Genomic DNA, 25,779 nt, shown 5'->3' with positions numbered 1-25,779 from the left:
CCGAGCCGCCGACTCCCACACCCACGGCGGTGCGTATCGATCCAGGATGGCTCAGTGTCCGGTCCTGCTTGCCAGCGTGCAGGCTGGTCAGCCGGCATGCCGTCGTCGATGCCGGACCCTCACGCGCCCGCTGCTGACCTCCGGGAATCGATCCCGCGCGGCGGCGGCCTTGCGCGGCGGATGCGCCACGCCGGTGACCTCAGGTGGCAGCGCTCTACCCTCGTCACGCCGCCGCGGCCGGCGCCGCCGCGTCACAAACGCCGCCCCGCAACGATCGACGCGTCGCTGCCGACGAGGCGCCGCTGGCCGGCCGCGACGTGCCGTACATGCGACCGCCTGGGAGCGGACGGAGGCAGCGGCGGGACGCGACGAGCCGTGTCCGGCGCCGGCCGTGCGCGGCCCCGTTTTGCACGGTCGGCCGGCGGCTGAGGCCGGTGCTGAGTCGGTGCTGAGCAGAGGGCTTCGGCAGCGGACAACAATCGGGTCGGCACGAACAGACGCCTGATTTCACCTTGGCTAAGCGTGCTGAGGGCGGATTGGGTGTGGGCGTTTGCACGGCTCGGGCAGGTTGATTTAGTCTTTTCTATGGGAACTGGGCATGCAAAACAATCACAAGCTCACCTGAGTCCCAAAGAAATACCGCACAACGGGACAAGTTGGAAGAAAACTTTCATTTCGTTTGCGACACATGCTCCCATAATAGCTTTTGTCGTGGTTCCCCGCTCCGACCGCAGTATGGAAGCCATAACAACGAGTGCCAAGCCACGGGCCGGGTACCTTTCGATTCGCAAACCAACACCCTCGACTGTGTTACAGAACATTCTCCCTCACAAGGCCTTGTGACTTAAACATTCCAGCGGGTTCGCGCGCCGTAATCGGGGCGCGGGGCCGCGGTCATAAAGGGGGCCGGCACATCCACACGGATGGGTGCGGGGTCACGACGTATGACAGTGCAGCGACAGTATTTGGTGAGCCTGCCACCGTAGGATAACAGGGCTATGACGTCCGGGCTGTGGTAAACTCGTGTTGAAGGCTTTTGGTGAGTAAGATCCGGTCTCTGATGACGTGGACTCATGGCATGGCCACGGACTTCTGTTGCCATGCCACGGACGTCTGGCGCCATGGCCACGGACGTCTGGTGCCGTGGCCACGGTCGTCTGGTGCTATTGCCATGGACGTTTGGTGCCGTGACCACGGACTTTGGTCCCATGTGTGACCACGGACGTGTGGTCGCATGGTCACGGACGTCTGGTGCCATGGCCATGGACGTCTGATGCCATGAGCGTGGACGTCTGGTGAGATGCCACGGACGTCTGGTGCCATGGCCATAGATATCTGGTGCCATGTCCGTGGACGTCTGGTGGGACGCTGCCGCCGTCTAGTGCCAGGAGCCGTATCGTGTAGGGCCAGCGGGCCGTCCGCTGCCGCCGGCCGATCCCGAACATGAGCGATGGCCGCGGCCGCTCCGTTGCGGCAGGCGCCGTCCTCTGGTTGTCATACCTCTAGCCTATCCCAGACCGAAGCAGCCGACCGGGACGCCGTCATCTAGCTGTCAGACCTCTAGCCTCTGCCGGACTGGGCGCTGTCCTCTAGCTGTCAGATATCCAGCCTCTGCCGGACCGAAGCAGCCGACCGGGACGCCGTCATCTAGCTGTCAGACCTCTAGCCTCTGCCGGACTGGGCGCTGTCCTCTAGCTGTCATATATCCAGCCTCTGCCGGACCGGAGCAGCCGGCCGGACGCCGCCATCTAGCTGTCAGACCTCTAGCCTCTGCCGGACTGGGCGCTGTCCTCTAGCTGTCAGATCTTCAGCCTTTGCCGAACCGAGGCAGCCGGCCGGGGCGTCGTCCTTTGGTTGCCAAACCTCTAGCCTCTGCCGGACTGGGCGCTGTCCTCTAGCTGTCAGATATCCAGCCTCTGCCGGACCAGAGCAGCCGGCCGGGGCGCCGTCATCTAGCTGTCAGACCTCTAGCCTCTGCCGGACTGGGCGCTGTCCTCTAGCTGTCAGATATCCAGCCTCTGCCGGACCAGAGCAGCCGGCCGGGACGCCGTCATCTAGCTGTCAGACCTCTAGCCTCTGCCGGACTGGGCGCTGTCCTCTAGCTGTCAGATATCCAGCCTCTGCCGGACCAGAGCAGTCGGCCGGGACGCCGTCATCTAGCTGTCAGACCTCTAGCCTCTGCCGGACTGGGCGCTGTCCTCTAGCTGTCAGATATCCAGCCTCTGCCGGACCAGAGCAGTCGGCCGGGGCGCCGTCGCTGGCCGCACCCGCGAGGTGAAAGGCTGGGGCGGCGGCGGTGCCGACACGTCCGCCGCGCCACGCGGTGCCGCAGTGGCGGGGCGGGACGAGCGGCCGTGTCCCGTGTCTGCCCGGTCGGAGGTCGCCGCGGCTCTCGCCCCTCACCGGCGCCCCCAGGGCGGTGCGCTCCGACCTGCGGCCACGGCCGGAACAGGGCGGGTGCCCAGCGACGCGGCGTGGCTTGATATCAGCGAATGTCTCAGTTATTCACAGGCAATACCGGTTACCGGTGTTGACGACATTCGAAATAGATGACATAATCCTTAAATGGTCATGAAACAGTTTCGGTGTTTTCACTCGGCGTGTCAAGTGGCAATTTGCGGGCAGGTCGAGGCCGCCACGCGCGTACCGGAACTGAGTTCGCCCACTCTGGCCTGGCGCGCTGTCTGTTTCTGCGGGCATCCGCGTGGATGTCACGAGATGTCCCACACTGTCTGCTCTGCTAGGCACGCGAAAACTTTCGATTTTGCGGCCCGTTGCCGGCGGTCCTTGGATGGTGGCGGTGGGCCACCTGCCGCTTAACAGCTTCGTCCCAGGAAACGACGCCGAGCGCTCAGCGCCGCACGCCGTCGGCCCTCTGTGAGCGTAACTGCTGTGACCTCGGTGCACTCACGCCGCGACCTTCTCCCCTCCCCCGGCAGTGCAGACTAGACCGTTGGGCTGATGTGGGTCGACATATATGCTAAGGTTTTGGAAATGGTTGATGTGCGCAGTGGTAGGGGTGCGTGAGCAGGTGGCGGAGGGGATATGGAGGATAAGGTCTTGCTGTTTGATCTATCTTTCTTTCTATCGATCTATCTATCTATCTATCTATCTACCTACCTATACATATATATATATATATATATATATATATATATATATATATATATATATATATATATATATATATATATATATATATGGTAGATGATGGATATGCGCATATCAAAATAATTTATGTCTTTGGTATTATATTATACGATATATATATATATATATATATATATATATAATATATATATATATATATATATATATATCGTATTTTTTGTTTATTTATGTTATTGGATATGCCCGCGAGCTCACGCCCTGTCGTGTAACCATCGATGCGGGTCGGACGAACCTGACGGATTGCATTATCACAATCTATGACTGCAACAACTTGTGGTCTCCTCGTGTGGCGTGTGTGAGTTGCATGGCTTGTTCGTGCTGATAGCAACCACATTTTCTGTATTTGTGAGACCAAAGTATGTAGTACATTTGCTTGCTGTTGAACATGAAGCAAGGTCTACTAAACAGCCCATAGTCTTTTTGTCTAATTTGTCCCTCTGAAAAAAACGTTCCGCTTGTTTCGCGTTTGTAGACACGGCATGCCCAAAAATTTCGTGGTCATGCTACAGTTGTCACCGAAACTCATGTTTGAGTTGTGCTTCGCCCATCACAGTGCCCGTGTCTGGCTCGAAAACTTAAAGCGGTAAAATCAGGCACAAACATGTGTATTTGCTCACTGGTGTGAAAAGTAATAGTGTGCTTATTTCTGGGAGTAACCCGGTGCTTTCGCTCGAGCTGCGTCGTCTCAAGGTGTTGATACAATCTATCTCGTAATGTGCGTGCCGCTCAAGGAGTCTAGCCAGTTCGCAATTCCACTTAACCTGTAGTTGTTATTCTGTAATGCGCACTTGAAACCCGCTTGAAATGCTAGTGCAGTGCAATATTCTGAATATGCTGAACCATTGGCCGTATCATGATGCACTATGTATAATACTGAACTCGTTAAGTGTCCTGCACTCGTGCAGATTTCGCGTGCAGACATCGTGCGGTTGGCAAAAAACTCCATTAAAACTCCATTAGCCGGCGAAAGAACTCAGATTAAAGCACCATTTGGTGCGCGGCGCTCCTGGACACTGAGAAGGAGGCTCTAACCTCTAGAGGATAGTTGTGAGGGTAGATACTCAGTTCGTGACTGCAGCGCAACACGACACGGGTATCAACGCATGACACGGCCCGCCCCTTATGGTTGTGATGTGTGAAACGGGGTACGTGGAATACGTGTTGGAGCACTCACGTGAGATGAAACTATCTTTCAAAGACACTCTTGTAATCAACGAATGCGGGTATAAAGCTTCGAAGCAAAATGAAACAATTTCATTGAAATGTTGATAGAAAACTAGTGGTGTTGTTGCGTCATCAGTTCTAATGCTAGCAGTCGTGCGCGGCTCGGGCTTTTCGGCTGGGTTCCGGTTTACTCCGTCTGTTGTCCGTTGCCAATCTGCCGTCACTTGTGTTGGTTTGATTAGGACGGCATTCAATCACACAGGCGGCTGGCCGCGCTCCCACGTGGGTGCTTCTCGTATAAATCACACGGAATGTGTGGAAACCCTGGACTCAGTTTGGCACGAAAGCCTCAGTTGCGGTTCATGAGCATGCTTCAGTCGTGAAGTCGCCTTGGTCGCCCGGGCATCTCCAGCGTGCGCGCCGCCGACCACGTGCGGATCGTGCACCGAGTCCGACGCTTTCCAACGCCAGACGTGTCGCTGACCTGCTGATTGTATGCGCACGGGAGTGGCCCGCCCAACCCTGGAGGCCGCGCAGTTTTAAGTTATTCAAGGTGCACATCCCCGGTGGCAATTCACTGCAAGCACACAGAGACCGAGCGAGGACACCTGCGTGCTTGACATAACCTCGGATGCATCGCATTCAGGCTGCGCGTCCGTCCCAGTGCGGCCTCTGTACGCGGCCGTATTGCATGCCGCCGCTGCATCGCTGTTCCATTCCGCTAATTATTTTGCAAGCGGCACTCAGTTATTCATGCTAGCTAGAACAGAAAGCATGCAACACTGTAACGTAGACAATCACCCGCTGGCAGGGGCGGGGGCCGTCATGTTTTGCCATGGTGTCTGCCCCACGTAATGTATGATGATCTGGTTTATTGGATGATCTTTGTACCCCGTCTGAAGCGGAATCGCGGCTCTTGAAGTACGCATTGTGGTGCGCTTATCAAGGTCATGTCACGCCATGCCCGGCGAGGGCTGTATGTCGCCGATTAGACTGGCGCTGGTGGGGTTTTCGGCCGACCGGCCGGCGGCGACACGGCAGCCAGATGCCACGAGCGCATCGAGGCGCCACGCCGCCAGCGCCGGCTCGGCGCGCGCGGACCGACGCAGCCGTCCGCCTCTCACGGCAGGCTCCGATAGCGGGCCGTCGCGGGACGGGCTGGAGGCTCGGCCGGCGCGCAGACGGCAGCGTGTCGCGCTCACCGCGCGGGTGATACGCCTATCGCGCCAGCAGATGGCGCGCGTCGAAACGACTCGGCGCGCGGCCGGCCCGTGTCTGACCGAGTTACCGCTTCTGTTGCCAGGTGTCGCAGTAAGAAGTACCCTCCGCTTCTGCCCACTGCCAGCATCGTCATCGTCTTCCACAACGAGGCGTGGACCACGCTGCTGCGCACCATCTGGTCCATCATCAACCGGTCGCCGCGCGCCCTCGTCAAGGAGATCATCCTGGTGGACGACGCCAGCGAGCGAGGTACGTCGCCCGGGTACAGGTCACGGCACGAGTAAGGTACAGGTCAGGTTAGGTGCGGGACACGGCACGGCACGAATGGGGTGCTTCCCCCGGGAAAAGGTCACGGCACGAGTAAGGTACAGTTCAGGTAAGGTGCACGGCACGAACGATGTGCGTCCCCCGGATACAGGTCACGGCACGAGTAAGGATACAGGTCAGATGAGGCGGAGGACACGGCACGGCGCGAACGAGGTACGTCCCCCGGGCGAAGGTCACGGCGCGGCAGGAGGCCATCCTGAGACGCAGGTCACCAGCGATTGGCGGAGCCGGCCAGGGGGACGGCCGGACGGTGCGGAGCGCCAGAGCCCCAGCTGCCACCGGCGGCGGCTCTGGATCGTCCGCAGCGGCGGCTGCGGCGGCGACTGCGGCGGCGGGAGCCGGCGCCTCGGACCGAGACGCCCGTTTCCTGCACAGGTGGGCCAGCGGGCCACAAATATCTGCTGACGAAACACCAGCACCAGGCTGCAGTGGAGGCAGTGCAGGCCACGTTGCGGTGATGGCCGACTCTGGACGCTATCTGCCGCCCAGTTATCTACTGGCTACCGGGTTACCAGTAGGCAGCTTTGGCGGTGCCCGTCAAACCGGCCATGAAGGGATGCTGTGGGCACCGCATCAAACTTGAAATCATGTCTGATGGAATACTGCTCGCCATTGAACGAAACGCTTTCAGCAGTCGCTGGCGCTGTTTTTCCTCCTCGCAAGCTTTGCTGTTCCATCGGTTAACTTCCACGTGGCGCTGTCTTCCGGGTCCGCCGTTTCCTGAAGCCGGTGCGGCTCTGCGACACCAGCATAGATCTGCCCGTTCGCCTCGCAAGTTGCCCGTCGCACGTGTCATTGCCACTATCTGTGGATGAACGCGTCACCTGGCCGGCCCGGGCACCCGGTGCCCAAAACGGGTCTGAGATGGAGGCGCCCCCCGTTCTCGGGCGGCGCGAGTCGTGGGCGCAGGATAACGGGACAGGTCCGGGTGTCGGGACCGGGGCGTCGGGGGCTGCGGCTGCCGGCCGCGGCGGACGCCGACCGCGCGAGCCAGCGCGCTGTCGGCGCGTCACTCGACACCCCGGGAACGAGTCCAACGGAGCCGGCCGACCGCAAAACCGACCGGAAATTGCGGCGGCCCATTTGCATTGTGCCAAGCCATGTGAAATCGGTCGGGACTCGTGCCTACGCTGTCATGCGTCATGCATTACACGGTCGCAACCGTGCTGGCGCCCGGCTGCGGCCGCGCGCAGAGAGCACGGCCACCGCGCTGGTCGCGTGTCGGCGCCGCCGTGGGTCTGGGCGCGGGCGCTGCCCTGTGCACAGGGGCCGCGTGCCGGCCGGACGCGACCCGTGCGTGCGTGCGGCGCGTCTGGCACTGGAGCACGTGATTCCGCTTGGCCGCACACCTGGTTGGGGGCAGGCCCGGCCGCCGGTGCACCTGGCCCGGGGGCTGCCATGGTGGCTGGACCGCCAGCGAGGCAGGCCTGGCTACCGACGCACCTGGTCTGGGGCTACCATGGTGGCTGGACCGCCAGCGAGACGGGCCTGGCTGCCGACGCACCTGGTCTGGGGCTACCATGGTGGCTGGGCCGCCAGCGAGGCAGGCCTGGCTGCCGACGCACCTGGTCTGGGGCTACCATGGTGGCTGGGCCGCCAGCGAGGCAGGCCTGGCTGCCGACGCACCTGGTCTGGGGCTACCATGGTGGCTGGACCGCCAGCGAGACGGGCCTGGCTGCCGACGCACCTGGTCTGGGGCTACCATGGTAGCTAGACCGCCGGCGGGGCAGGCAGCCGCCTCCGCCCGGCGTGCGGTCAGCGGCGCGGCGCCGTCACGACATTCCAGCGCCTGCCGCCGGGCGGGAGGCCGGCGCCGCCGTCAACTGCGGCTCCACGGCCGGTCCTCGGGCCCGGCCGCGGCCCGCCGGCGGGCAGCGCGGCCGCCGGCGGCGCGGCCTCAGCTCGGCTCGGCCCCGGGATCGATGCGGGGCCGCTGCAGCGACGAGGACGCTTTCCGTCTCGTTAGCAGCGGCCGGCCGGGCGACAGCGCACCGGGCGCCCGGCCACGCCACTTAAGGGCACACCACTTCGGAGCCTGGCACGGGAGCGGCCGCTCACTCCGGTCAGCTCCCGTCAGGCCGGTCAGCTCCCGCCACAGACCACCGCCGCCGTGTGTAACGTGTTTGGACGCCGCCATACCGGGGGACTGGTTTCGGCTTCAGAGCTGTTTGTGCTGGATGGGGTGGGAGCTAACCGGTAATTTAGTGCCCCCCCCCCCCCCCTGTGTCAGGGGCCCGTCTCGGCTGCGTACCGCTTACGGAAGACTTCAAGGTCAGCATCACACGCAAACAAGAAGTCCAAACGCGCCAGTGTCGTGCGAGATGAGACTGCCGTCAGCTCGTGCGATGCTGTTCATAATGGGGTAGGGGATTGGCGTGCGTCTCAGCTTTGGCTGGGTTTCAAAGCGTGCTGTTCAGCTGTGAAACATACCGCTGCACTGCATACTGAACGTGTCCTGCCGCTGTGAGCAGGGACTACACAGCCCTGCTCTGTTCGTTGTCTTTTTTCTGTTTGATGGCTGTACAGCCATGGCTAGTGCAGAATAAATCGCTGCCGATCGTCTCCCTTCTCTGCAGGACCTTTGTACTGCTCGCCGCGCCCTCTGCGTGCAGCGACGTCATGGCTCGTCTCCCCCCCCCCCCCCCACCTCTGCGTGCCTGTGTGCCCATTGACACCGGCGCACCCCACCACAGACTTCCTGGGCGCCCAGCTGGAGAACTACGTGTCCCGCCTGCCGGTGCCGGTGGAGGTGCTGCGCACGGGCACGCGCTCCGGCCTCATCCGCGCCCGCCTGCTGGGCGCCAAGCGCGCGCGCGGCCAGGTCATCACGTTCCTGGACGCCCACTGCGAGTGCACCGAGGGCTGGCTGGACCCCATGCTGGCGCGCATCGCCGAGAACAGGTGAGCGGGCCGGCGGGCCGGGTGACCCGTCCTCGCGTCCCCGGCTGGGCCCCGGTTGGGCCCCGGTTGGGCGAGTCGGAGGCTGGGCGCCGCCGCTGCCGCCACCGGCCCCGGCGCACTTGCCGTCCCTTCAGATGGATGCGGAATGACCTCGGCGGTTGGCACGCACTTAAGCCTTATCATCAGACGAGCGACCTGGCGCACGACACCAGTGTAACGACGGTGTTGCAGGTGAGCGAACGTGGTGGCCGCGTCAGTTGGGCGCTTCACCTATTTTCTTCTCGACGTATTTAATGGAGATGTAAGGGAACTACCGATATTCAGTATATCGGTTACGTGCAGAAAAAAAACTATTACCCACAACGTGGCGTGTGGAAATAATGGGATGCCACGAAAGCCATCGATCAGGACAACTGCCGGTGTTGCGTATTCATCGATGGATCACTCCGCCGCGAACTCCACAAAAAGCGACCCGCGGTCAATACCAGCCTGTTATTGCACCGCGAAGGCTCCGCGGCCTTGGTGACCCGCCACGGAATGTCACCTTCCCACGCGCCGCACGGCGGGGCTGTGGCCTTCCCTTGGCGTGCGCGTGGCCTCGGGGGCCCGATGTCCGCATTGCGTGGCCGGATGGCGTCCCCGGACGGTAGCGGCGGTCTGGGCGGGCGGCTGATGCCGACCGCGCCGGCGCCGGGGAGCGAGCCGCCCACGCTCGGCCACGCACGGCCGGGGATGGCGCATCGGGTGCAGACGTGTCTGAACTGGACCTGACCTGTGGCGTCGTGTTGTCGCTCCGCGCTGAGTCGTGCCGTCTTGGTGCCGTCCGGATGTTTACACTGTGTGTGCGGACTGTGATGTGCGTCGTAAAGGTATGAGAACAGGCGCTTGCATCGTCAAGGTTAACTGGCCAAGGCTACGTGTCTGGGTTGTTCGTCCGTTTTTACCGGCAGTGTTTTTTGGCAGCCGTCTGATTGCTCGAGGCCGTGGCAGGGCGTCATTAAACAGGCCGGACTCACGAGCTGACCCCGCGTGTCTTCCGTGCCGCAGGAAGACCGTCGTGTGCCCCATCATTGACGTCATCTCGGACAACACGTTCGAGTACGTCACCGCCTCGGACATGACGTGGGGCGGCTTCAACTGGAAGCTCAACTTCCGATGGTACGTCAGCCGGCCTGCCCCCGCACGCGGCGGGGCTCGCCCGGCTGCCTTCCTGTCCGCCGTCTGCCGTGACGCAATCAGATCCGGCTCCGTCCACTGATCGTTACTCCCACGTGATCGCGTGCATGCGTGTGTACAGCCCGGAGCCGACCCGCCTTCCGCCGTGGATGCCGTCGTGACTGAGCTAGCCGCTTGTCTCGCCGGGCCGTGATGCGCCGACACGCTGCGTGCGGCGCGCCAGTGATGCTGACGCGTCGGCGGGTCACGCCCTCTCGCGGCGAGATCTGGAGCGGCGTAGTTTTGCGTGCTTCTTTTATGAGAGCCGGCCTCGGCTCAGATCTGGTTTTCGCCGAGTCGAACCGCAGCGTGCCGGCTGAATCACGCGTGACGCCACCTGGCGAACGGCCGTCCCGGCAGACGGAGCGGACGCATCCGGCCGGGCCGGCGGCGTCGCCGCTCTCCGCGGCGGTGTGGCCGGACGGCCCGCGGTGAAGCCGGACTGCCGCGCCCGCGGTGCGCGCCGCCGACTCATCGGCGCCGCGCTGGATCTCCCCGCGCCGCGCTTGGTTCGCGCTCCGCGGTCCCGCGGTACGGCACGCTCCGCTGTACGCGAGCGTACAGCGGGGCGTGCCGGCGAAAGGTTAAGCGGCGGCGGCGAAAGTCGTCCGGGACGGCCGTGTGCCACTTGTGTTTGGACGGATCGGCCCTGGCCCGTCCGGGGCCGCTCTGGAGTGGGGCCTGGGGGCGGCCCGCGGCCCTGCCTCGGCCCGTGCGGCCGGCCGGGGCGCGGCGGGGTCAGACGGGCTGCCGCGCCGGACCGGACCAGACCGGCCGCACCGGCGAGGCGCGGCGCGGCGCGGCGGGGTGTCGACCGCGCACGAACTGCGCAGAGCGCGCCCGCCCGTCCGCGCTGCGCCGGGGGCCCTGGGCGCGCTGCTCCGCGATCCCGGCGCGACTGCACGTCCGGACAGGCAGACAGGCGCAGCGGCTGGGACCTCCGGCACCCGCCCAGCCATCCTGACGAACACAGACCGACACACACACGGCCCGGAATGGCGTTCAATACCATTCGGGCTTCATTGACTTCTGGCCACTATCCATTTCTATGGAAGTCGATTGACTTCAATCTGAACCTTTGAGCAGCCAATGCCGTTCCATATTCATGCATGTGTGGGTGCGAAAGGCCGGGCGCCATTGAGAGGCGTCGACCGCCGCCTTCGGTACGCGGGCGCCGGGCGGCGGCGCGGCCGCTCGGGCGGCGGCGCGGCCGCTCGGGCGGCCCGTCCAGCCGCTCGGGCGGCCCGTCCAGCCGGGAGCGACGGGACCGGCCGCTGCCCGTCGGGCCGTCCAGTCTGGAGCGGACACGTGTCGGGACGGGCCGCCGGCCAGTATCAGGGCAGGCGGCGAGCTGGCCGGCCGGCCGTGCTGCAGCGCGCCGCCGCGTGTTTGTGCTCCGCTCCGTCCGCTGTTTAGGCTGGGTAATCGGGGCCACCGTTCCGATCACATATGGTTTTCGGTTGCCGGCCGCCGTCCCGCGCTTATCTCGTTAGTGTGGGACGTCTAGCGGAAAACGGAAGCTCTTCGCTCTCGGAGCTGGAGCAGGGAGCGCGCGGGGTTTTCCTGTTTGTGTGAACCATCACGAACGGTCTGCTGTTGCTGCCAACATCGCTCGCATGATGGGGGAACGTGGTCAGTCATGCCTCCCAGTGGAGGGATGCCATCGCAGGCTAGGTTGCATGCAATACTCAAAACCCAGGCCGGTGTTTTTCGTCACAATAATTGACTCCTTGCGTGACCACGAGTAAATACCTTTGAAATATATTGATGATGTCCCGCAGCGTACATCCCGCCTGCTTCTGCAGTGTGTCATTTTGGCAACGTCATAGGCTTTTGCAGGGGTGCCGGTAGTGTAGTGGTTAACGCATCTGCGTTAACCACTGCGCGTCTGGGAAACCAGAGGTACGGGGGTTGGATTCCACGTGGTGCCCGCTCGCTCGTCCTGCCAGGGTGGAGAGGCAGGCGACGCCATATAGCCTCAGCAGCTGAGTGCGTCGCAAAGCCCTAATGACACACGCAGGGTTTTGTGGCTTGTCAGTCTATATATAAGGACAAATCGGTCCTGTTCGTTCCCGCAGCCTGGGACTCGTACGGAGGGCCATTGGCGGTCCTTCGGCAGTCCGTCTTCATAGTTCGGATCCTCGTTGGTTGGACTGCACCGCACTGCGGCTCTGTTTGTCGGCGCTCGCGGCAGCCCATTTCCATCGACTTTCAGTGACCCTGCGGCGCTGCAGCGACACAGCTCTATGCATAGTGTCGCGGCTTGCTCGCACCATTACGGGCGCAATCCGTCTTGCCGACAGTATGTAGTCGGCGCATAGGCCTCCGCACGTTGCTAATTCGTGGTCTCGCGGCTGGATGGATCGGCCCAGTAAAAACACGAGGGAAGAGCAGAGCAAGGCACATCCAATCATACATGCTTTTATTCAGCCTCAGGCTTACAATTGACGCGAGCTAGACCTCTAGGCTCATAGAGCATATATATATAAGGCGTATAGTTGTGTATGGTAGTATGTGTCATATATATATATATATATATATATATATATATATATATATATATATAGAAATACATATACGACGCATGTATTCGTGTGCCATACCAGATTGCAGCGCACCAAGTCCGGCTCGTGGTTGGGGAGGGTAGCGGCTCGTCAGCCCTCGGCTGGCTGGTCTTCCCTGGTCGGGCCGCGGCCGTCCCAGCTGGAGACTCAGGGCTGGCGTGGCGTCCCACGCACGGCGGGGGCCCACTGACGCAGCTGCCCGGTATGGAGGCGGAGAACTGTTCCCAGACGGCTGACGGCTGCCCAGACGGAGCTCGCCGCCATACCCAGCCAACGAACGCTCCCGCAGCCGCAGTACTATTTCAGGGCCGCATTCCAGTAAGACATCTAAGTGGCTGCACAAAAACGCTCCCCCGCCGCTGCCAATGAAGGCCGCCGGGCCGGCAGTCGATCAAAGCGGCTCGGAATCCCGGAATCGGTTATTGTCAGCTCTTCTTGACTTCCTCCTTTGTTATCTTTTTGTTCATGTCTTTGCCCTGTTTGGTTTTGTCTTTCATCCTGCCTCCTCCTCCCCTGTGACCTATCTATCTATCGATCTATATATATATATATATATATATATATATATATATATATATATTATATATATATATTATATATATATATATATATATATATATATATATATATATATATATATATATATCTCTCTCTCTCTCTCTCTCTCTCTCTCTCTCTCTCTCTCTCTCTCTCTCTCTCTCTCTCTCTCTCTCTCTCTCTCTCTCTCTCTCTCTCTCTCTCTCTCTCTCTCTCTCTCTCTCTCTCTCTCTCTCTCTCTCTCTCTCTCTCTCTCTCTCTCTCTCTCTCTCTCTCTCTCTCTCTCTCTCTCTCTCTCTCTCTCTCTCTCTCCCCGTGCTCTCTCTCTCTCTCCCCGTGCTCTCCGCTCCCGTGTTGTGCCGCTGTCCTCACCTCCGTCCATAGCGCCCTCCGTCAGTGACGCATCACCGTCGGCTGGTCCGCTAATGGTCATCATTAGCCGGTGTGAGCCGGACGCTGGCTCCGTCGGCCGGCCGGCCGTCCTCCCCGTCCCGGCGCTCCTCTGGACCTGTTGCGGCACGGGCTGACTGTTCGCGCCTCGCGCCCGCCGCCGGCTAATGAGACATCGACCTCCGGCCGGCCGGACCGTCCCAGAGAGCACGCCCTCCGATCGATTGGCCGTGGAGCTGACCTAGCGGGCACGGCCGGCCCGCCGGTGTGTGGCCGACCTGGCGGGCACGGCTGGCCCGCCGGTGTGTGGCCGACCTGGCGGGCACGGCTGGCCCGCCGGTGTGTGGCTGCCCTGGCGGGCACGGCCGGCCCGTGGGAGTGTAGCTGCCCTGGCGGGCACGGCCGGCCCGTGGGAGTGTAGCCGACATGGCTGGGCCAAGTAGATTGGTAGATTCGAGCCGGCAGGTGTGGCCGGCAGGTCTGCGACCGGTGGTAGACCAGAGAGTCCAGTTGTGGCCGACAGGTCTGCAGCCGATGGTAGACCAGAGAGCCCAGGTGCAGCCGGCAGGTCTGCAACCAGTGGTAGACCAGAGAGCCCAGGTGTGGCCGGCAGTTCTGCAGCCGGTGGTAGACCAGAGAGCCCAGGTGTGACCGGCAGGTCTGCAGCCGGTGATAGACCAGAGAACCCAGGTGTGGCCGGCAGATCTGCAGCCGGTGGTAGAGACCGGCAGGTCTGCAGCCGGTGGTAGACCGGAGAGCCCAGGTGTAGCCGGCAGATCTGCAGCCGGTGGTAGACTGGAGAGCCCAGGTGTGGCCGGCAGGTCTGCAGCCGGTGGTAGACTGAGGAGTCCAGGTCTGGCCGGCAGATCTGCAGCCGGTGGTAGACCGGAGAGCCCAGTTGTGACCGTGCGGTCAGCGGTCTCAGCGAGTCCCACGGTGTGGCCGAGCGGTGGCCAGCGCGGTCTGGAGTTAATCGATGGCTGACCGTGCATGCGACAGCTGTGGTGGGCGTGGTGCGGAGGGAGCGCCGCCGGCAGGCGTGGGTGTATAGGACCGGCCGTCTTCGGGACACATGCTCCGGGGGTCGGCGTGTCAGCCTTGCTTATTAGTTCTACTTCCAGCGAGCAGATGAGCGTACCTTGGACCTGAGCCGAGTTACACCCCTTTCTTGTACGCCAGCCGCCGTGTGTTGACTGACAGTGGCTGTGTATCTCTGTTTGTGTCTCTGTTTGTATGTTTGGTATCGGGTAGTACACAGCTCGCCAGGTGTATGTACTTTGCTTTTCGCGACGTTCCGTAAAAGGCAAAGTTCCGCACGTTGGCCCTGTGTTTGCTGTGCTCGCCAGGTACCGTGTCCCGCACCCTGACCCTGTGTTCTCTGTGCCCGACAGTACCGTGTCCACGCTAACGCTGTGTTCGCTGAGCTCGCTAGGCATCGTGTTCCGCGCTTTGACTGTGTTCTCTGTGCTCGCCAGGTACCGCGTGCCACAACGGGAGATGGACCGGCGGAACGGAGACCGGACGTCGCCGCTCCGCACGCCCACCATGGCTGGCGGCCTGTTCTCCATTGACAGGGTATCAGACGCCGGCTGGTGCAGGGGGTGGGACTGATCCAGGGGATGGGACTGATCCAGGGGATGGGACTGGTACATGGGACGTGACTGGTACAGGGGATGGGACTGATCCAGGGGATGGGACTGATCCAGGGGATGGGACTGGTACATGGGACGTGACTGGTACAGGGGATGGGACCGGTGCAGGAGATGGGGCCGGTCCAGGGTTTGGGACTGGTACAGGGGATGGGACGGTATAGGGGTTGGGTCCGGTTCAGGAAATATGGCCGGTGCTGGGTATGGGCCCGATGCTGGGTATGGGCCCGATGCTGGGTATGGGCCCGATGCTGGGTATGGGCCCGATGCTGGGTATGGGCCCGGTGCTGGGTATGGGGCCGGTGCTGGGTATGCGGTCAGTGCCTGGGATGGGGCCGGTGCTGGAGATGCGGTCAGTGCCTGGGATGGGGCCGGTGCTGGGGATGCGGTCAGTGCCTGGGATGGGGCCGGTGCTGGGTATGCGGTCAGTGCCTGGGATGGGGCCGGTGCTGGGGATGCGGTCAGTGCCTGGGATGGGGCCGGTGCTGGGGATGGGCCCGGTGCTGGGGATGGGGCCGGTGCTGGGGATGGGGCCGGTGCTGGGTGTGCGGTCGATGCACCGCATATCTTCAACTCTCCCTGGGACTGATGTCAATAGTCTTCTGTTGGATATTTTCTCCCATTTCATGCTTAATTTGGCGCATTTAGCGCGGATTGTCATGCACACATCATGCACAATAGTAGATCGCCTGCGATTCCAACGGCCCTGGTGTTGCTGTGATTTATTCACGTGCCCATTGCCACAAATCACACTATTTCGTTTTGGTTAATTACCTACCGGCCGTCCAGCCGTGCCGTGGTAATGTATTACCGCTGTCGGAGGCCGGCAGGTGTCAGTAGGTCTGACTGCACTTGACGGCGGCGCGGCGCCATGTCCACGGGCCACTCTGCCGATTGGGTTCCCGGGAGGGAGCGGTGCCCGGGTCTGGCTTGTCGTCCGCGCCAATTGTGCCGCCGCAGTACAGGTGTGGCCTGTTCGCGGAGCGGTGGGCGAGGTGGAGGGGCAGGGGGCGGGGGTTCTGTCGCCGCTTTACACCAATCCACAGAGCCCAGGTGTGGCAACGATGCGAGTGTGTGCGACACGGTCAGTCGGGGGAGGAGGATGGGGGGTGGGGGAGCGAGACTGTGCCGTTCATTGGCGTGCTTTCACATTCAGCAGGAGGGCAGTGGTGGTAGCACGGCTGGGCAGTGCACATGTGCGGACATGGCGTGTCTTGGCCACATAGCGCCCCGTCGTCACGGTGACCGGGCCGCGGCGTCCGTTGCAGGACTACTTCTACGAGGTCGGCTCGTACGACGAGGGCATGGACATCTGGGGCGGCGAGAATCTGGAGATGTCGTTCCGGGTAAGCGGACGCCGGCGACGCCGGCTCGCTGACCGGTCAGGGGGGGGGGGGCGCCCGGCCCCGCCTCTCAGGTGCTGGCTGCTGGGACGCCCGCCGTAAGCTGCTGGTCCTCTGGCGATCTGTGCTGAGGAAGGCCGTGCTAGGTCGGCCGCTCGGTCGGCTCTAATGCAGCGCTGTCGCGTCTCTGGTGCGCTGCTGATACCGTAATTGTCGGCGTCTAACGTAGACTGGGAGGCGTTCGCTCTTGCTTGGGCACCGCGGCCGCGTTGAATGGGCCGGCGGCTCGCGCGCGTCTAACGTCGTCTCGTCGTCTCGTCGTCGGGTGTGACTCGTGAGTGTGGTTGCATAGCCGTGCATTGTGTTGTCTGTCGGAATGCTTTCGGTCGCGAGCGGCCGCTGGGCGCCGCCGCCACAGCACCGTGCGGACACCACCACCGCTGCTGCTGACCTGGGACACTCCCGGCCGCCGCCGGCCGGCCGGGCTCCCCAGTCTTGGTCTCTGAGCGCGGGACGGCACGCTTTTGTCCTGCACCCACCCCGTCTCTGCGTCGCTGGTCCCCGAGGCTCGTGAGGGCAGGTGCTGAACAGCGCAAACCCATTTTAAAAGGCTGGGGCGTGGCTTTTGTAACTTGCATTGGTGTAAAGCTCTTGAAAACTCCTGGCGTCGCGTGATGCCTTGCCACAACTTCCTCATCGAGTCACGGGCACAGGGCCAACTAACCACTTGGCTGTTACACTGAAAAAAGTGGAGACTTGTTTGGCTTGGTTCCATTCCTAGATAGATGTCTCTGGTGGCCTCCGTCCTCGTTGTGAGTTTAAGCGCCATCAATAATTCCCCTCTGAACGGTGCCCTAGCCTGTTGCTACCGCGGGTCGAGTCGGTCGAGTAATGCCAGCTGCATGTGATGCCGACTCCTTCGCCGACACCACCCCCTTGAGCTAGGCCTCGCTTACATGGTGAGATGTTCGGGCCCTCGCCGGAATCCCCAGGACAAAGGACGCCTTCTCGTGGCACCCGCTCCTTACGCAACGCCGTGTCTGGAGTTTGCACGGATTTGTGCGGCTCGAGTGGTGGTGCGTGTCCGCTCTGTCTGTGGTCTGCATGGTTTTCGGCTTGTTTGCTTGTTGTTCTGCGTGCACCCTGCCCGGCTGTGAGCGTGGCCCCGCCGGCGGCAGGCTGAACCCGGCGCAGCTCTCCGGTCAGAGGGGTGACCCCGCTACTACTGCGGCTGCGCTTGGACCCGCACGGTCCTCGTTGATGCACTGGCTGCCGGCCTCATGTCAGGCTCACGTCTGGGATACATCCTCTCGGAAATCTCTGAACTCAGCAAGGCCGTTTGGGCCTGCGTGACATGTCACGTGAGTGATTTAAAAAAATTGCTCCGAGTGCGCAAGTGCGGTAATAGTTCTTGCCTCTTATGTGCGTTGAGTCCGTGGTCAAAACAATCAACCACTGGACCACGCGCCACACCGGTTCGGCGCGTCCCTCTGACCTGAGCTGACCTGAGCCGGGGTCAGCTGGCGGCGGCGGCGGCGGCGGTGCCCGACCCGACCCGACCCGACCCGGTTGACGGGGTCTGGGCGCCACCGGGCAGATCTGGCAGTGCGGAGGCCAGCTGGAGATAATCCCCTGCTCGCGTGTTGGACACGTGTTCAGGGACAAGTCGCCCTACTCCTTTCCCGGCGGCATCAGCAATGTGATCGTCAAGAACGCCGTGCGCGTCGCCGAAGTGTGGATGGACAAATGGCGCGACTTCTATTACGAGATGAACCCAGGTACTGGCGAGGCGCGGCGCGCGCTACGTAGAGGCCCGCTGGCACCCGATGGCTCAGACCCGGCCCCGGCCCGGCCCCGGGCAGGGGCGGCGGCGCAGGTAAGGTCTTCCCTGTCTCACTGGGAAGAGGTAAGCGCAGGTGAGGTACCTCCCTCCCACACTGAGAGCAGGTAAGCGCAGGTGAGATCCTCCCTGCCACACTGGGAGCAGGTAAGCGCAGGCGAGATCCTCCCTGCCACACGGGGAGCAGGTAAGCGCAGGTGAGATCCTCCCTGCCACACTGAGAGCAGGTGACGTCTTCACTGCCACACGGGGAGCAGGTAAGCGCAGGTTGGTGAGTCGGCGGTGGCGGCGGTGGCGGCACGGCTTGAGCACTCACCGGGCGCGGCGGCTCGCTTGCATGCCTAACGGCGACCTGCAGTAGTGTCGGCTGGATGTGCAGTAGATCGGCGGCGACGCGACGCGGCGCTGGCGTCGGCCGGCTGACTAACCCCGGCGGCGGCGGGCGCAGGTGTGGATGTGCGGCGGCACGCTGGAGATCGCGCCCTGCTCCCACGTGGGGCACATCTTCCGCAAGTCGACGCCCTACTCGTTCCCGGGCGGCACGTCGCGGATCGTGAACCACAACAATGCGCGCCTGGCGGAGGTCTGGCTGGACGAGTGGAAGGAGTTCTATTTTGCTATTAACCCAGGTGTGAGACTCGTGGCGCAGGCCGGCTAACCCCGGCGCGTGCGTCGGCGGGGGACGGCTCGGCCCGCACACGGCGGTGCCGCGCGGTGCCGGCGCGCCGCCGCCCGCCGCGCGGAGGCGTCCGTCTGGCGGCGCGGCCGCGGGCGACCGTTGGGTGCCGGCCGAGTCGTCCCCGCGGTGGCGCCGTCGGCCCCACTGGGCGGTGCCCGTCCCCGGGCGGTCATCTGCCCACGGTTGTGGTCTCCGCATGGCCAGTGTGGACCATGGTCCGGACCAGGTCCCCCAGACAGGTCCGGACAGGTCCGGACGTTGGTCCACAACGGCTCGCAACCAATCTCGGGTCCAAGTTGAGGGAGCTACGAGATCCGTGTGCTGGGTCCAAGGGCCCATTCTGTGTTGGGATGCTCTGGTTCGTTCTCTTTGTTCACGCTCGCTATGTCTGAATTGACCTCGCATAACTCATCCTGCTCTTCCTGTCGTCTTCTCGTCTTGGTCCCACTTGAAGTATCTCTTTGCTTGCTCATTTTCATATCACCCCTTCCCCACATCTGCACATTCATTCCTCACCGCTTCGGCAGGTGCCAGGCCAATAAGGTGATCCCATAACTCACAGGTCGTGACCTGCTTTTGTGCGTCCTGCGTTGGCCAAGCTCGGTATACCAAAGCCGCTTAGGCAATAGCTAGAAATCAGACATTGCAGCACCAATCATCATAATGATCAGAAGGCGCCGGGACACTGTCCAGGCCTGGACTGGACCAGTCTGTCTGTCAGCAGTCGTATGGACTATTCTGTCACTCTGTCAGCAGTGTGATGGACCAGACAGTCACTCTGTCAGCAGTCTGATGGACCAGTCTGTCACCCTGTCAGAGCCTGATGGTCCAGTTTTTTGTCACCCCTGTCAGCAGTCTGATGGACCAATTTGTCACCCTGTCAGCAGTCTGCTGGAGCAGTCTGTCACTGCTGATGGATTGGCGGCCAGACTGGTCCTGTACCCCAACATTGGACCATGACTCACATGGGTCCCATGCGGAGCCTGGCTAGGTCTGGTCCTTGCGATCCCCTTCCCCGCCTTGTGGGCAGCCCCGAAGACAACATACGACTCTCTTGGTGTAATGGTGGGGAGCCCTGTGCCAGTAATAAGGTCTCGTTGTTTGAACATGCGGGCAAAAATATGTTTTTTTTTTTCGTCTGGAGCGTTGCGTGCACAACAACCGGACCAGGTGCGCCGGGATTTTGGGAAATCCTGCCACATGATCAAAAGATGGCGTGGCTCTGGGCTTTCATTCTAGCGCCCTCGCATTTCTAGGTGAACAAAGCTTGTCATTGCAACTTAGCACCCCCTGCAGCTGTTCTGGTTTAATGGAGCCGACATCCTGGACATTTTCCTGAAACTAAACACTTCGTATCTCGAGATCACAGCAGTGTCAAAGTTCTGCGGCTTCAATTACTGCTGCTCTGTCAACCACGCGCCAAAAAATGCTTAGCTTAACACGCTCTTGTAGCTGACTGAAGTGGCTCGCCTGGTAAGAATCACAGACGACCTTGGCCGTCGAGCCACGCTGTCGTGACTCGTGTCTCTTGGGATGGGTGTCAGGGCGGCTCGGGCTTCGGGTGGGGTGCGGCGCGTCTCCTAAGTGGCCGGTGTTTGTTGCATTGCTGTGATATGCGGCAGCTGTGACTGACTGGGTGACGCAACGGCTCGCGGAATAAAATCGAGCATCACTGGCCACTTCTTGATTTCCTCGGCAGTCATGTGATCCATGTTCTAAAGCTCATGAGCAGCGTCTGACAGATGGTAGCCAGTGCCCCGTCCCGACCTCTGGTCTGTCACGTGGCCGCCTGTGCCCTCTCCTGCCGCCTGAAGTGATGCGCTCGACTGGTGGCCAGCCTGGCCGGACGTGGCACTGCCGCCGCCGCCGCCCCTGCGCCGTGCCTGACCCGGCTCCGCCGCCAGGGGCCCGTAATGTCGAGATGGGCGACGTGACGGAGCGTCTGGAGCTGCGCAAGCGGCTGCAGTGCAAGTCGTTCCGCTGGTACCTGGAGAAGATCTACCCGGAGTCGCAGATGCCTCTCGACTACTACTACCTGGGGGAGGTGAGCGCAGCGTCGGCACCGCTCGAGCTCGGCGGCTCTGCTGTCTGGCGGGCCGCCCACCCGCGCCGCAAAAGGCGGCGGGGTCGCCGCGACTGACCGGCTTCGGGGGCACTTGTGTTCTCCGTTGGTGTGGGCAGAGGGAGATTGTGTATCAGGACGACACGTCGTGCCGCTATATGGAGCAGCCACCGCACAGATGTTTTGTGTTCAGGTGGGGACAGCAGCTGCGGCTGTTCATACGTGTCTCGGTTAAGTTCTAACCGCGCCATCTGTTGGCCAGATCCGAAACGTCGACACGCAGCAATGTCTAGACACGATGGGCCGGAAGGGCAGCGAGCCGGTGGGAGCCGGCTTCTGCCACGGCCTGGGCGGAAATCAGGTCAGTACTGAGGTCCTGGTTACTATATATATATATATATATATATATATATATATATATATGTATATACATATATACAATTTTTATCACACAATATACTGTGCAGTTTGTGGTATGCATTGTTTCTTTGCAAAGAAACTGCACGATGTTCCATGACTATGACAGTCTCGTCCGTGTTATTCCAGGAATGTTTTGTGATGATATTTGGCCCACTTATGTTTACCTAGATGCCCCATTTTACACCAGCAGGGGCCTTGGCTTGTCATGTTTGATGCAGGACTCTTCTCATGCAACTAGTTACGTCCAAGCCTACATGAACATCAAATGCAGCATTCGTCATAGCAATGTGTTCAGGGGCCTGTTAATCATCGTCTGTAATCTGCCGTGATTTTCTGTTTTGTGTTTTACGGGAGATGGGCTCCCAGTTTACTGAAACAAGGAAACCAACGGGCGCAATACCTTCCAAGGGACGACTGCATTAACGTCATGCTCAGAGGGTCATGATCAGATGCGGCCGCGGCCCAGCGGACGTATCTGTTCCCGCCCGTGTTTGTCTGTGCCCGTCTGTGTATGTCTGTACCCGCCGAGCGTGTGTCTGTGCCCGTTTGTGTGCGCCTGTACCCGCCGAGCGTGCGTCTGTGCCCGCCTGTGTGCGCCTGTGCCAGCTTGTGTGTGTCTGCCCGCCTGTGTGTGTCTGTGCCCGCCTGTGTGCGCCTGTGCCCGCCTGTGTGTGTCTGTGTCCACCTGTGTGTCTCTGTGCCCGCTGAGTGTGTGTCCGTGCTGTGCGGCCGCGTAACGTGACGCGTCTGCCTGCGACGGCCAGGTGTTCGCCTACACTAAGCGTGGCCAGATTATGTCGGACGACAACTGTCTGGACGCGGCCAGCGGTGACAGTCCCGTCAAGATGGTGCGCTGCCACGGCATGGGCGGTAACCAGCACTGGAAGTACGACACGACGGTAGGCGGGCCGAGGGCCGGCGGCGCGACTGCCGACGCGCGTGCCACCGCTCTCCCAGTGCAGCCGCGTATCCTGCGGAAACGGTGGTCGGGCCAGGCCTGTTTTGTTTTGTCCCGGCGCACCTAGAGCCACATCCGGGGTGCGGGAAGTTTACCTCGGGCTGAACACCAGGCAAAAAGCTACGTTAATCTGGCACGTAACGTCCGGTGTGGAGCAAGGGAGAAAGTAAACTGCCTTACGTTAGTCAGCTAATTTTGTCTGGAGGTGGAGGCAAGTAAAATACAACAGCGAACTTTATAAAACCCCATTCATATAACACAGACGGGCACATGCACGCACAACTCAATACATTGCGGATGCCCGGACCGTTTCATTGCTGCAATCGGTTTTCCTCTTGGCTCGGCGGGTGGGTCAGGCCATCACTGCTGCGACATGAGGCCTCCTGGCTCTCTTGCCCTGGCTGCGAGCAATAAATTGTGTGTGTGGCGCCGCGGACGGACCTGACAAGTACGGCAGGCCGGTGGGTCGTGCTCAGCCTCAGCGCCGCTGCCACAGCTGGGTCTGTCTGTGCCGGCCGCGCCTGTGTGCCGCCTTGTGACGGGCGTGGCGACGTCCGTGTGGCCACAGCGAGCGTGAAGACGGCGGCAGCGCCGCGACGCTGGCGCCACCTGCTCCGCTGACCGGCGCTCCCCGCCCCCCCGCAGGCCATGAGCATCGTGCACATCAACTCGGGTCGGTGCATGCAGCACCTGCGCGCCGACAACGGCCGGCTGTCGCTGCAGGACTGTGACCGGCACGACTCGGCGCAGAAGTGGGTGATGAAGAGCAAGTTCCGCTGGCAGGCGAACTGAGGCCGCGGCCGCCTGTGATAGCGCCGGTCCGGCCCCGCCGGCACGTGCAATGCCAAAGGCGCGCGCGCTAGAGCCGAGTCCTCCCCGCCATTCCAGAGTGCGCGCCGCGCCGCAGCGTCGAGTGTCTGTGTATTTATTTGTTGACTGGCGTGGGGAGCGGACTGACGGCGGTGCGATGAGATGCGGGCCGGGCGGCCGGTGCCGCCCGCTCGGTGTGGAGTATGGTGTGGGGCCGAGCGGCATTCGCGCGCCTGCCGCCCCCGGCGCGGGATGCCCCACCCCTCCCCTCCGACGGCCGTGGTGTGACGTCAGATGACGGTGACCCGTCGGTCGGCTCAGTGACCCCGTGCTGCACATATCCTGCAATCCAGCAGTCCGGCCCCTCCGCAAGGTGCCAAAGGGACCCCGCCGGCTATGCTAGGTAGTGCCATGATGCGTAGACGCTCGACCCTGGACAGGACAGGGTTCGGCTGCAGACGCTGGTGGGCGCAGCGTCCGCCGGGCTGCCCGCCTGAAGACACAACACACATGCTCTTCCTCGCTGCGTTTTTTCAGAGTGCTGGTGGGGTTGGGACTTCTGGGTCCTCTCATTCCGGAGATTCCGCAAAGATGTATACTCACTTCAGTATTTGACGCAATAGTTTTCTGAATGTGGTGTCATGAAGACGCGCGAGTACCTCCTCATTGTTGTCTAGGTTTGTCGTTCTGGGAGTTTGCGTGCGTTGCGAACGGAGCCATTTGAAGTTTCTTGCTTTCGTCTGCTCCGTTGTGTTCGTCTGATGTGCCATGGTCTCATGTATCGTTCTCCGTCTCTCTGTCCTGTGGTAAATTTCACAAGTGCCTGGCTGTGTTACGTGACGAGAAATACAGGTTTCTTTGCAAGCCCTTAGCTTTGTTTTAAGTGAGAGCAGTTGTGTTCTCAGTGAGAGCCGGCATGATACTGCTGCGTTTGCTGCCTACTCGCTGGGTTTCCAACGAAAGAAAAAATAAAGGAAGTTGACGTGTGATCAGAAAAAAACAGTAATCTAGACGTTTTTAATCAAGATTGTGCCTAGTGTAAGGCATCGTACAGCGTACGTCAGTAGCCGTGGTGAAGATAAGATCGGACCAAGGACGGCTGCCTGATCAGGGGTAAGCCGATGCGCCGCCGTTACAACACTTCAGCCTTGTAGGGGGCATTACTAATGTACTGCAGAATGTTCTGAATTCATGGCACGCCATTGGAGTGTGATGTCACGAAGCGTGGTCCTCCGAGCCGAAAGCCGTGATCTTCTCACAGGCGGGGAACAGGTCGGCCACAGCATAATGTCCTACGCCAATCTTTCAAGTTTGTCCTTGGTCTCCTGGTGATGCATGGGTAGACCCGTATTTGAAAATGGTAGTTATGCTCTGCACAGTCTGACCACAGCGCGCGCAATAATCGCTGGTGCCGGCGGCAGAAGGGGCCAGGGCGTGGCTGGCTCCCAAACGTCCAGTATACGCTTTAGGCCCAAAGTTGAATTTTGTCGAAGTTAGTGTTGCTGTCCACATGACCTAAGCGGAATCTCCAGCTGACACACGGCTTTTTCGCCGTAACTGGTTGGAGACTGAACATCTGTGGCTGTCGCCAGCGAAGCCACTTTGGTTTTCAGTTCATCTCGGCTGACACATGCGGTTTTAAGATAAAGAAGGAGCAGTTGCGACTTTCGAAAAGGATGACGACGGCTCCGACAGATATTTGTGCCTTGACTAAACAGCAGCAGGGTGTCACTTCATATACTTTCGGGAGGAGAGGGGCTTATCGCCTTCAATGCTGATTCCTCCCCAGTGTCCACAATGCCCCCAATGCTCCAATAAGCCCCCAATGCTCCTCACCTGGCACTACCTCCTTGTGTGCTGAAGGTCGATTATTTCAACATTAGAACTCCCATCTCATAACGCCGAAACACTGAACTCAAGGCCTTCCTCGCTTATACCAACTTCTATCATGGGCCACAGCGTTGGTTGCGCCATTTGGTGACACGGCCATTCTGATGACGCGTCCAGTCGCCAGGCTTTATCTTATATGTCCTTGATCGACATGGCTGTTGATAAGATCGAGAGATCATACCTTATATCTAATATATCATTCTGACAGTGCATGCAAACATTTTCACAAAGGCTCTATTCTGTACGTGTCAGGCCATAACATTCTGCCTAAAACCGTCTTTTTTGGTTCAGACCGGGTTTGATTGACTAGGACCGACACCTATCTTCCTGATCAGAACCAGTCGATAAACCAAGGTGTTTTTCTTTCTGAGAGCATTTAGTGATATATATATATATATATATATATATATATATATATATATATATATACATACATGTTCTGCTTTCGCTGCATAGGTGGCAGATTAGTCAATAATGGCACGAGAATACCGTATTTGACGTCTATTTTTCTCGGCTCGGCCCCGTCTCTACATTGGGGAGAGGTCCCCAAAGCTCAGACCGACACGGAGCCAACTATTCGATGTTGGTGATTTGTGGACGAAATAGAGAAACGCGCTTATCACAGGGGTTTAAAATAG

At 60.7% G+C, this 25,779-nt stretch overlaps 1 protein-coding gene across 2 annotated transcripts in view; it reads left to right on the top strand.

Annotated features, from left to right (window-relative positions):
* Pgant5 (polypeptide N-acetylgalactosaminyltransferase 5) overlaps positions 1 to 24,122 on the top strand; it is a 32,385-nt gene extending 8,263 nt beyond the window's left edge. Inside the window, exons 2-11 of one of the 2 annotated variants that reach the window (XM_037219250.1) lie at positions 5,639 to 5,805; positions 8,577 to 8,784; positions 9,832 to 9,942; positions 14,966 to 15,065; positions 16,408 to 16,485; positions 18,771 to 18,951; positions 20,906 to 21,045; positions 21,326 to 21,424; positions 22,248 to 22,382; positions 23,087 to 24,122. In XM_037219250.1, the coding sequence (XP_037075145.1) occupies positions 5,639 to 5,805; positions 8,577 to 8,784; positions 9,832 to 9,942; positions 14,966 to 15,065; positions 16,408 to 16,485; positions 18,771 to 18,951; positions 20,906 to 21,045; positions 21,326 to 21,424; positions 22,248 to 22,382; positions 23,087 to 23,233 (1,366 nt within the window). In that variant the 3' untranslated portion in view covers positions 23,234 to 24,122. Of the gene's footprint in view, positions 1 to 5,638; positions 5,806 to 8,576; positions 8,785 to 9,831; positions 9,943 to 14,965; positions 15,066 to 16,407; positions 16,486 to 18,079; positions 18,261 to 18,770; positions 18,952 to 20,905; positions 21,046 to 21,325; positions 21,425 to 22,247; positions 22,383 to 23,086 lie in introns of both variants that reach the window. The other variant, XM_037219249.1, reaches the window with a different exon arrangement.
* The last annotated feature ends 1,657 nt before the right edge of the window (positions 24,123 to 25,779 follow it).

This window comes from Pollicipes pollicipes, unplaced genomic scaffold, assembly GCF_011947565.3.
Source record: "Pollicipes pollicipes isolate AB1234 unplaced genomic scaffold, Ppol_2.1 Scaffold_4295;HRSCAF=5057_pilon_pilon_pilon, whole genome shotgun sequence".
NCBI lineage: Eukaryota > Metazoa > Arthropoda > Thecostraca > Pollicipedomorpha > Pollicipedidae > Pollicipes > Pollicipes pollicipes.
The sequence above is the reverse complement of the archived record's forward strand: the minus strand, read 5'-3'. Positions and strand labels throughout refer to the sequence as shown.